Source organism: Malus sylvestris, chromosome 6 (assembly GCF_916048215.2).
Source record: "Malus sylvestris chromosome 6, drMalSylv7.2, whole genome shotgun sequence".
NCBI lineage: Eukaryota > Viridiplantae > Streptophyta > Magnoliopsida > Rosales > Rosaceae > Malus > Malus sylvestris.
In genome coordinates, this window is record NC_062265.1 from 4,804,408 (window position 1) to 4,817,011 (window position 12,604).

General features: G+C 36.8%; 1 protein-coding gene across 1 annotated transcript; it reads right to left on the minus strand.

Moving 5' to 3' along the window:
• Positions 1 to 2,014: 2,014 nt before the first annotated feature.
• LOC126625994 (ABC transporter B family member 2-like) lies at positions 2,015 to 9,671 on the minus strand. The gene is made up of 11 exons (XM_050295139.1): positions 9,238 to 9,671; positions 8,110 to 8,164; positions 7,811 to 7,986; positions 6,328 to 6,788; positions 5,679 to 6,219; positions 5,070 to 5,446; positions 4,252 to 4,667; positions 3,910 to 4,151; positions 3,581 to 3,828; positions 2,954 to 3,366; positions 2,015 to 2,739 (listed from the first exon to the last, which is right to left on the minus strand). The coding sequence occupies exons 1-11, from the start codon at positions 9,541 to 9,543 to the stop codon at positions 2,189 to 2,191; spliced, it is 3,786 nt and encodes a 1,261-aa protein (XP_050151096.1). The 5' UTR covers positions 9,544 to 9,671; the 3' UTR covers positions 2,015 to 2,188.
• Between the last annotated feature and the right edge of the window lie 2,933 nt (positions 9,672 to 12,604).

Consider the following 12,604-nt stretch of genomic DNA (forward strand, 5'->3'; position numbering starts at 1 on the left):
TTGAAGAATACAAACAGAGTTGAGTAAACACAATTAAATGGTTTAATTGACTATAGTGAGAATTAATTAAGACGTTAACTAATTAAACGAATAAGTTCGTATTAGACCTTGAGTTAGTTTTGGGCTTCAAGGACGAATGGGCTTCAAACCGTCAAACCCATTAACTTAGGTTGTATGACAACTTAAAATCGACAGGGCCAAAATCCCAATGACTCTATATAGGCCAGCCATAGAGAGAGGAGTGCTAGGCTTTTATTTAAATGACTGACCTAGAGGAACTATATAAAGTATGTTATCGCCTAGCCTCATTTAGGCCTTTGTTTGGAGAAATATTTCCCTCTTAGGTCACTCATCTCCTCTTCACAGCTTACCTTAGTGTAGAGAAATTAGAGGTTCCCTCTTTTGGGAACTTTGGAGATTCTATTCTACCATTCAAATCCAATGAGCTTGGGAGCAAAGTATATCATGGAATGAAGACCCTCCCTGGGGTGATTAGCCTTTGCACATGCAAAGAGGAATCTACAAAGGTATATATGAAATTTTGTCCCTTTTCTTGTAGATTTGGGTTGATTCTTGGTTCACCAAAACCAGGCTTTGAATTTCATAGGTAAAAGATCGATTTTTTTTTAGTTCATGTTAACTAATTTCCGCATTTAAGCTTGCTGTAAGATGCATGAGATACCTACAAGTTGGGATTCTAAGCTTGCTAGGACTTCAGTACTTGATGACCACGAGGCCTGACTTGTTGTGTGTTGTTAACTAGGTCTGTCAATTCATATAGCACTCTCCAAAGAATACACATTGGACAACTATGGAACGAATATTAAGAAAACTAAAGGCTACTTATTATCATGTTCTTGTAAATAAACCTGGTTTAATGTAGCTTACTGCATTTTAGATGCATACTATATAGGAGATCCAGCATGACGCATTCAACTAGATGATTTTGTGTTTATTTTGGAAAGAACCTTATGTCCTAGAGTCCCAAAAAATGTAACATAGTAGACAGATCATGTACTGTCTGATGTAAAATTTAGAGTAGCCTAAAATGAAGTGCATTGGATTAGCCACTAATTCTCCCATCTCCAAAAAAAAAAACAAAAAAATGCAGCAGCCACTTAAAATATAGAAGGAAGCGAACGCCAATCTTCTGGGCTTTTTCTCTTCCCTCCCTGCCGATTTGTTCCAAAGTTATCCGGAGAGTCCACCATTGATTAGACAAATAAAGGCTGAGGAGTTGTAACTTCTGAAAATAGCATTAGAATCCCAACTTTTGTTAAAGTCCCACATCGGTGGGGTGAAAAGAAACCAAGGGGTTTAAATAGTATTACCCTACTTTAATTAATACCGAGGTCTTTTGTGGTAAAACCCCACACTTGACGGATTGGGCAGGTGGTTAAGTTGGGGACAATGTAGTGTTGTTAGAGTGGGACGGGCTTGGCGATCCAAAAATTCAACATGGTATCAGAGCCCACAGTTTGGGCCCGTGCAAGCCAATGAGCTTGTGTGCAAGCCAACAAGCTTGTCACCCATAAGGAAACAAGTTTGAACTCTTAATATAGAGACGACCGCTGAGTTCCATTGAAAACAAGTGGGTCAAACGTGAGCCGACCTTTGAGTTTCAATTACCGATGTGGATCTTCATGTGTAAACTACTAAATGGGGTTATACGTGAGGGGAAGTGTTAAAATCCCACATCGGTGGAGTGAAAAGAAACCAAGGGGTTTAAATAGTATTTCCTTACTTTAACTAATACCAAGATCTTTTCTGCCCGGTGATCCAAAAATCCAACAACTTTATCATGTATTAAACTCATCGGTTTTATTTGAGAAAATAAAACACAAGTTTGGACTCCATACTTCTTGTTGGAGGAGAATCCCGATTGAGGATCTCAGTTTTTCATTCAAGAAGGAAGCATTTAGAAGTTGATTATTACACTGTCAGAGAGAAAGTTGTTTGTGGGGAGTTATCTGTCAACTTCATTTGTCTGGAAGCAATAAGAAAAACCAACTCATTTTGTACAGCAACACCCCAATATGTATATTATCATTATTCTCAGACAAATGCAATATCTCCATTTGACAAGTCTATATGATATTCATATATGGTGAAAAAGAAAAAGAAATAACAAGAAAAGTGAAAGAATTACAAAGGCACAGTGAGGATGAGTATTCTGTTCCGAATTTTGTTACTGTTGTTGTTGCTGCTGTTGCTGAATGTTTATTAACTTGAAATATGGTCCATTTCTGTTCTCTATAAGTGTCGAGTGACCTCCTTGCTCAACAATCTTCCCGTCTTGTATAACTGAGATTTCATCTGCATTTTTTATTGTCGAAAGCCTATGTGCCACCAATACCGTTGTACGGTTCTTCATCAATCTGTCAAGAGCTTGTTGCACCACGCGCTCCGACTCCACATCTAGAGCACTGGTAGCTTCATCTAATAACAAGATTTCTGGGTTCTTTAGAACGGCACGGGCAATGGCTACCCTTTGCCTTTGACCACCAGATAGTTGCACCCCTCGCTCTCCGACTTTGGTTAAGTATCCCTCAGGAAGGGCACTGATGAAACTGTGCGCATTAGCAAGCTTAGCCGCTTCAATAACTTCTGCTTCAGAAGCTCCATCTTTTCCATAGAGGATGTTTTCATAAATTGATGTGGCAAAGAGAGCTGGTTCTTGTTGAACCAAGCCAATGTGTTTACGAAGAGACTTGATATTGAGTTTCTTGATGTCTTTCCCTGCAGTGGTCCAAGAGCGATTGATTAAGTTGTTCAAACTTTTACTGATCATGAAATTGTTTCAGAAATTTGTTTTGACGAGGCTAAAATATGTGAATCCAATGGCACTATATTGGAGGTCTTGCTTTTCGAACTTCACATAGATCAAGCAACAGTTTCCCTCGTTCCATGTTTTAGCGCAAAAGAACAAAGTTATACGCATAAGCTTACTTACCATCAATCATGACTTTCCCAGAGGTTGGATCGTAAAATCGGAGTATTAGGGAAAGCACAGAGCTTTTTCCAGATCCACTTTGCCCCACTAGTGCCATACTTTTGCCCGAGCGCACTTTCAAATTGAAGTCCTTGAAAATGGATACGTCTGGTCTTGAAGGGTAGCCGAAGTGAACACTCCTTAGCTCTATTGTACCTTCAACTTTCATAAGCTCCTCTCCTACGTCTCCCAGGACTTCGGTTCCACGATCCAATACTTCAAAGACTGATGACACCATTTGGTTCCCTTTCAAGAGGTCTGGGGCAAGTGCTAAAGTCTCACCCATAGCTAATGCCGTCACAATCAAAACCATGAAAGATTTCATGACAGATTTAAAGCTTGCGAGCTCCTTTCCCATTAAAACAGAACCATACCTGAGAGGAATGCATATATTATCAATCAAATCTAGAAGCTAATTAAGGTCACCGGAAAATTACAACCATGATTAGTTTTGTTAAGCATTACTTTTCATGTTGACACATATAACTTAAGAGGTCATCATGTCAGTCACCGGATAGAATAAAACTGTCGTTTATCCAACCTACATCGTCTATAGTAAGGAAAGAGGTAGTAATTAAACCTACATACCACAAGGCCAGGCCATAGGACGAGAATATGAAGAATTGGGATACACCGTAGAATATGCCAGCAATCTGACCGCGAGTAAATGAACGTCTAGAAGGATCCACAAGCTCACGAGCATAAAGGTCGATGATCTTCTCCTCAGAACAAAATGCAGCAACAGTGCGGATGTTACTCACAGCCTCCCCGGCTAGCATGTTAGCTTTTAGATATGCTTTGCTCAAGTTTCCACCGTAGCCTTGAAAGAAAAGTTTCTGAAAGAAAAGGTAAAAACTGTTGGCATTCTGTAAATAACAAATATTCCTTCTCTTTTAAGTATAGTACTGAAACTCAACCTCGCTTATGTGACCACTAATGATCAAGGGATATGTGGCTATGACCACGAGTGTAATTCTCCAGTTCAAGATGAAGGCGATGACGAATGAGGCAACAACCAAACCCAAATTCTGTATAAGAATTGTTGTCCGATCAACAACAATAGTTCTTAACAAAGTTGCATCACTTTCTAGACGTGATGAAAGCATAGAACTAGTGTTGTTTGTATCATCAAACCATCCGATCTCATTCCTCAATATGGCTGCAATCAAATATAAAAAATTGAAGATGAGCGATCAGTATCGTAAAATGAAGATATAATCAGCATAAACTTGATGAAGACGGTATGTGGTGTGACATACCGGAAAACATCTTTTCTCTAACACGAAGAGTGAGTCGCTCTCCCATAATCCCAAAACAAAGATGCTCTATGGCATGAACAATGACAGTTAAAAATGCAGCCCCGCAGAAGAGTAAAGAGATTTTTTTAACCTCATGTTTTGTTGTCTCCCAGTCCATGTAAAATGAAACAAGAGCCTGAGAGACCCCGAGAGCAAAAAGAGGCATCTGAGCTCCAGCAATAAGGCCACCAAAGGTGCCTATCACGCCATAATACCAGTCTGGACCAACCATGGAATACAGTCTCCCTGCTGAAACATGTTTTGACTTTACAGTCTCCATTACATCAGCACCAGTACGGCCAACAGATTCTTTATCAGAACGGAAGCTGGCTCCGAAACTTGTTGTAGTGCGGGATAATTCTCGTGAATTCCTCACACTGGAAAAGTTAAACAGATATTATTAAGACATGAATGTAATTCCCAGTTAACAAATCAAATGGATCACAGTAGTATGTTTAAAGTCTGGCAGAGAGTATGTCACTACGGAATTAATATGCAAATAGTAACTAATTGCATCCATATTCTGTATGTTTCTTAATGACTAGAGCCAAATTCACAAGCTAAACACATATTGCAAGGTTTCCGATTATCCCAACCCGTGTTTGCAAGGAGAGAATAATATTTCAAAGAAAAAAGATCTCTTTGATTATTATCCTCTACCAAACTCATTGTAATACTTTGCAGAAATTGGTCTACCTCAATTCTAATTGTTGAAGTTGATCTAGGCATCAGAATGATTCATATAAAGTTTCCAAGATGTTACAGTTTCAAACAAGTACCTTAGTGGCCTTCCCAAGTTACCAATTGAGGGGTGGCGTTGCAAAGAAGCTGTCTCTTGTAATTGAACTAGTGCTGCATAGACACCGTTTGGATTAGAAATGAGCTCCTCATGGCTCCCGGTTTCCACTATCTTACCCTCTTGAACAACAGCAATTACATCTGCATTCCTAACCGTAGAAAGACGATGGGCCACCACTACTGTTGTTCGTCCCACCATGGCACGATCAAGTGCCTCCTGCACACTCTTCTCAGACTCTGCGTCCAGTGCGCTTGTTGCTTCATCCAATAGGAGAACTGACGGATTCTTCACTATTGCACGTGCTATTGCAATCCTTTGCTTTTGTCCTCCTGAAAGTTGTATTCCTCTCTCACCAACCTGCAGGAAAAGAACATCTGAACATCAATGCATGAAAAAGGAAAAAAGAGAACATTTCTCTAAGGTAAGGACGGAGCATTCTCTTCGAAATTAGGAGTTGTGTGTAAAAGGCCATTATATATCACCTTATACTTATTTCCACAAGCTATTTGTTTCCTCGAAAAATGATAGATGCACTATATGAGACATCCTGATAATTCAAGGTCACAATGAAAAGCTAGCATATCCATACCTGAGTTTCAAATCTCTCTGGGAGATTATTTACGAAAGAGAGAGCTTCTGAAAGTTTAGCTGCACGTGTGATCTCGTCGAATGTAGCATCATATTTCCCATAGAGAATATTTTCCTTAATGCTTGTTGCAAAAAGGGCAGGCTCCTGGTTGACCAGCCCAATTTGCTGCCTAAGCCATTTGATGTCAAGCTCCTTGATATTATGTCCATCTAATAATATCTGGCCAGCAAGTGGCTCGTAGAAGCGTTCGATCAAGGATATAGCTGTACTCTTTCCCGATCCACTGCCTCCCACAAGAGCTACAATCTTTCCGGCAGGGATATCAAGATTGAGCTTGTTGAAGATGCTAACATCAGAACGAGACGGGTAACTAAAACATACGTCCTTAAATTGTATATGACCCTCAATTTTGTTCAGTTTGTGGCCATTATTGCTGCTAGATTGGCTCATCGTGTTCCTCTCTATCATTTCAAATATGGGATACGCGGCTGCCTTGGCTCGAATGAATGCAGTGATGTCTGGTGCGGCCTGTCCTAGTGACCTTCAAATTAAAAGAACAAATACTATAAATACGAACGAATGCATACAGATTGAATTAAGTATAAAACAAAGACAATGCAACACCATTTAAGATTATTGAACCACTTACAGGCCAGCAATAACAACGTTAAGCATGGTGGTGAAGGATTCGCCGCCATTGGCAATACCCTTGTGAACAACAATGCTAGTGAACCAAACAAGCAAAGACCACGAAAGGAAAAGGGAGCAGTGCATGGAGCCAAGGCCAAGACCCTTGGCCAGTCCTGCTTTCTTCCCATACTTGTACGTTTTCAAGAGTGCTGCCTTATACTCTCTTACCGCCTTGTCTTCTGCGGCAAATGCTTGCACCGTCCTCACATTTCCGATCACCTCCTCGGCAATTTCACCGGCTTTGACGTAGGATTTGCGAACCCTAGCAATGAGGCCAATTGTGACGTAGGCATAGACGCCACCAGCAAGGGCAATTAATGGAACAATGGAGAGTGTGACCAGACTGATTTGCCATACCCTAACAAACCCAATTATGAAACCTGCTAGAAACCGGCTTACGTAATGCAAGAAGTTTCCTACCTGCATCATCATCCATAATCCATCACCCATTCATCATTCATTCACAACGTGCATCTTACTCTACTCGTATTTTATATTTAGTAGCTAAAAAATTATGATACTAAGAACAAATTTGATATGTAACTCGAAATGTAAATCTGAGTTCTACTGCGTACCTCATCTCCGTTAATGTAGATAATATCGTTTGTTAAAAAAAATCACATTTACTTTAAAAAGAGGGGAAGTGCTATTACACACTCATTTTTACCTCTCACACAATCTTGTTAATTTTTTGTCATTGATCTTGTCAATTCTTTTGATTCAACGGTCGAAAATTGAGAATGGTGTGTAAAATATAAAATTTGTGTGTAGATAGCACTACCATAAAAAGAGATGCCAACCGCCTAAGTATATAAAATGTCCATTCAAAAAACATTTTACATCTTCCATTAAAAAAAAAAAAGAATTGTTATTAACATTCTAAAAATCTTATTTGGCACTCCAAACTTTCTATAATTAGAAAGAAAAATATATTTGTGAAGAGTGTAGAATTAGATTTTTGGAGTACTAGTAACAGTTCATTTAATTAATAACCAATCCAATAATTAATGAAATGAACTGTTATTTATACTTCTAAAATCTCATTCTACACTCCTTACAAGTGTATTTTTCTTTCTAATTATAGAAAGTTTAGAGTGCAAAATAAATTTTTTTAAAGTGCTAATAACAATTCTTTTAATTAATTAATATGTTTTCGATGGCCTAAATACTTTTCTTCTCAACTATTTCCATTAATAAACCCATTCAACTACCTCAACCGACTTTTAAATGCCTATAGCCTTTTGCATTTACTCCTGCACCGTCTCCGACTCCCATCAAATTCCCAGACAACAACTATTTTGACCCTCATCAAATTTCACTTGTTTCATTAATTAATTAACCTTTTCTTTTTCTTTTATCTGGGGTAATAGTTATAATTATGATAACCAATTGAGTGATTAGTTTGGTAGAATCCAATTAATTACTAGAATTACTGCACGTACCTTCTCAGAAAGTGCATCTTGAACAACAATTATGTCACTTGTGATGGCAGAGATGACCTCTCCTGTGGAAGCTTCAGTGTCAAAGAGACTTATGTCTTGATTCAGCATCGCCCTCAAATATGCCATCCTCATTTTTGCCGCTTGTCTTTCCCCAGTGTGCATCCAGCAAGCCACCTCTGTATTTATTTAATTAATTCATTGGATTAGAACCCGAATATTAAAAAAATCAAAATTCAAAAAGAAAGATTAAAATTAATATAACCATATATATATATATATATATATATTTAGGCACGTACCCGTCCATGAAGAAAACAATATAGCCACACTCAGATATACAAAATCCAACGAGTACTGCAACAACAATATAAGATTAATAAGTTCCAAAATACATAAACTAATTAAGGTCGGACCAATCTGAAAATTAAAAGGCCATTTAACAATCATTTCATTTTTTTTATTTTGTTATTTTTAGTGAAAACTGAAAACTAAAACTTAAAAACTACTTTTAGTTTCCAATTTATTTTTGATAAACTAAAAATAAAAAGTCAAATTTTAAAAAGTCATAAAATTAACTTTCAATTTTTTAGGTTTCCAGTTTTTAAGAAAAATAATCATACATATGTTTGGTTTCTCATAAGAATAGGGTGCAGAGTCCTTGTGGATCTAAGTTAAGTACAATAGAAACCCAAATATAGGGAATAGGATCCTCTCCGGATTCTCTTTGTGGTGACATCAATCGAATTCGTTTATCGTACATCATGCAGTTATAAATCATTTTGAATTTTGAATTTAAAATTCAATATAAATAGTACTTAACGAAAACAGATCACACGATATACGATGAACGGACACAATTGATAGATCCCCAAATTCCCACAAAGAGGATCCGAAGAGGATCCCCATCCCGAATATAGCTAGGCTCTTTGAATTAAGAAAAAAAAAAGTAGTGCTTGAATAGCCAGTGTTGTAGTTTTAGCCATTCATACTAGTGTTCAAAATATTGATATATAAATATATGAAAATATCAATATCGGTTGCCTTCAACTGTAATTTTGGAAATTTGCAATGGAGCAGGCTATCAATTCATTAAAATTTGGTCAAAATTCGAAGTCTACAATGGCTTCCGGCAAATTATTGTAGTAAATTAGTAAATGTTTTTTCAATATTCATTGATTTTCCTATATCTCGCAGATATAGGGTGAAGTTTTTATTTCACCCCCTTTCTATATGGATCCTTGATTTCTAAAATTTTTTGACACAAATATCGACACATTCGTAGATTTTAAACACTGTTCGTACCTAGTTTCTTATAATTAATTAAATCAATACTAAAATTTGCATATACATAATACAAAATAAAATAAAATAAGTAATAGTGTTAATTACCTGCAACTTATAAAATATAAGGTAATAGTGCTAATTACCTTAGCAACTTTGGAAGAAGCTTCTTTGGGAAAAAGATAAGCCATGCCAATAATATTGATCAACTTGCCAAAGAAGATAAAGAAGATAGGAACTGAAGCTCCATGAACACACGCCCCGACGGATCCGACTGCCATTAGCAAGTAGTCATATGAATCGGCGAACGAGAAGAGCTTCAACAACGAAACCTTCCGCTGCTGCTTTCCTTTACCTTCTTCTTCTTCTTTCTTTGTCTTCTTCGCATCGCTATAATTGGAACCGCTGCCGTTGCCACTACCGCCGCCAGTAAACGTGTCCGGCTGTGTCATTGTTGCAGCTGCCTTCAACTTGATCGATCGGTGTCAAAGTGTCAAGGGAGGATGATAAACAAACACAAAAAAGAAAGAAGATGGCTAGCAAGTGGGGGGTTTGGTTGTTGTGAACAATGTGTGTCTCAAATTTACAGTTATATGGATGGCTGGACCGGAGGTGTTTAATTAATGGGGTCACTCACTACTGCTCAACTATACAACAAACAAAAAATAAACTTAATTTCTATTTTTTTTTTTAAAGAAAGAAACAAAAAAGGAAGAAAAAGTTTGATGGTGTCATTAATTAAGAGAGCTATTCATAAGCAGTAGCATGGGTGGTTGACTTAGGTTATGGAAGTATCGTGTGAGTGATGCCTCAGTGACAGACTGTTGGGGTTACGCACCTTTCTTCTCTAACCATAATAACTGCGCTCTTGAGAGGCTACTTATAATTACTTATGACTGGCCATGTAAGCAATGCTAGAATCAGTCGTGCATGCAAGCGGGTTCTTGTTGTTTCTGTTTTGAGGAGTTCACATGCATGAACAGTCAGATCAACTCGAACGCAACCTCGTGTGTGACGATTGATCATCTCCCTTGGCAGAGAGAGACATGGCATGAGACTAGAGAGACTCAACCACTCCCTCTTTCCTTCTGTTTTTATCTTTCTTTTTGTGTCAAAAACCTTGATTACTATGCCTCTTAAGGGATATATTGGAGATTGCTTTCTGAGATTGTGTCGTGCATTAACTTCTCTCTCACTGAAATTTTAATGTAGATGAGGTGGCTGGAAGTGCATGTATAACATGTTAGATGGTCCAATGGTTCATGTTCTATGTAAAGGCTTCGGGGAAGTCAAGGGACCGCTTGAAGATAGCAACTTATATGAAACGAGTTTACTGCTATCGTAATGTCCTCATCTAAAAATGGATTATCATAGAAAGAAAAACTTACACATGACATGACAATGTCTTATTGGACAGAAACGTCATGAACAGTGACCCATTCCCATGTAAGTCCTTCTTGAGTGACCCATTCCCAAGATAGCACCAACTGTTGGTAATTACCAAAAACACGAAGTTTTTCGAATGGAGAAGCTAGCTAGCGAGGTGAGCAAGTGTGTATCATATATGATATACGCCGTGGACTGTGGAGTATATTGGTAAATTCTCTTCTCTCCCATACTTTTGCATTGTCACATATAATAACATCCATCTTTTCTTTTGACCCACATTGAACTGCACGTATTAAATTAAGGGGTGGCGCCAAGGTACATAATGCTTCTCTTCTTCTCAACCGCTAAAGTTGTAGTTATTGGTTGATAGGTACCACTCATGTTGATCAAATCCTAATTATAAAGTTTGTATATAATATGAGTTCTTTTTATATGGTTTATATATAAATTGTATTAGAAATTTCTTCAATACTACGTATATCATTCTTTTTTTTCCTTTTTTTAATACTACATATAACATTGAATTATACGAGAATGAGTGACTGAGATTGAAAATAAAAAATATAAACAGAAATCAAATATAACGGTTAAAACACCTATAGCATAAAATGATAGGTAACATATCTTCTCTTGTCAATTATTTCCCAGACACTTAATGTAAACCTACAATCCAAGATCAACTATCATGTTTTTTAATTAGGGAGAGGTGATAGATTTAAACTTGGATTTTATTTTAATATTAGGAAAGGAAATACTGCTTAGCCCAATGAAACTAGTTGTTACTCACAATTTATTTTTGAGTGATGAAGCTGATATAGCGGAAGTTATATATAGATAAAAGGGATAATGAATGGCCACCCTTGGATAGAATCCTAAAACACCAAAAATTTGAGAAAAGTTCTCGAGTTTTGATTAATAATATGATAAGATGATAAAATACAACCCTAAATGTGTTTAAATATTCTTAACAAACCTTAAGTCCAAATAGGAAATATATTAAACAAATAACAACACATAAAATATCCTAAAATATTAAAATCCGAATTAAACACATTAAAGGACACAATTCGCTCAAATTTCGACTGAGCTCATTGTCAAACAATCATTTTTACAAATCTTGTCGTTTTCTTCGAATCCATATATTACAGGCCTAAAACTGACACACCAAACCAAAGTAGCATTAATCCGAACAATTTAAAATGTCCAAAACATCCACTTTAGGGATATGAAGCAATCAATAACCTTTTAACCCATGAATTACCAATTCTCCAATCATTTTCTTAATTGAAAGACTCTTTCTTCTTTTAACTTTCCTGCATCTAAAATATCATAAATTCCATTCTCCATTATTTACCTACAATATTCATTAGTAAACTCATATTAAATACCAAGTTGGACATAGGTTAAGAAAAAATTACCATATTCAAGGAAAAATAGAAGTCTAATTAAATATTTTAGTATAGGCCACAAATTTTATTACAAGTGAGCCTATGACTAAATAAAAGACATGGGAAATTACCATATCGTCCAGCTTATTTGCTTGATTCCCAAGATATTCTATCTCTCTATCTTCCCCAAATATTAGATCTATGGTCCGTGTTTTTTGTTTTTTTTTCTTCGCAGTTTATTGGATTCAGATTCACATCTACTTTGCTTTTGAATTAGGAAATCATGGGAATTAGCTCTATTAATTTACAAAAGAGGAAATAAGAGAATTAGTTCCAAAGATATATCTGAATTATTTGATTTTGTGGCAACCCATCTCGTGTTCCTCGACTCCCAATAGAAAATTGAAATCGGTTCATTTGTTCTTGATGACGATGCGCAGACAAGATACGGGCATTTCACAGCTCAATAGGGTTTCGCGATGAAGAAGAGAAAAACCAAATTTTAAAACCTAGCAATCCCAATCTTTTTTTATTTTGCCTTGTAATTAACATTCTTCTTCAATCATGGGAATCACGCTAAGCAAGAACTTATTCTTCTTCAATCAATTCGCAGATAATATTTTGTTTAGGTGTAAGCTATTAAGCCTAGCTACCCTTAGATTAATCTAATAATTCAGCTGAAAGAGGTCCTCATAGGTTTTCAAAATGAGAACCTTAGGACCATGGATAAGGAATT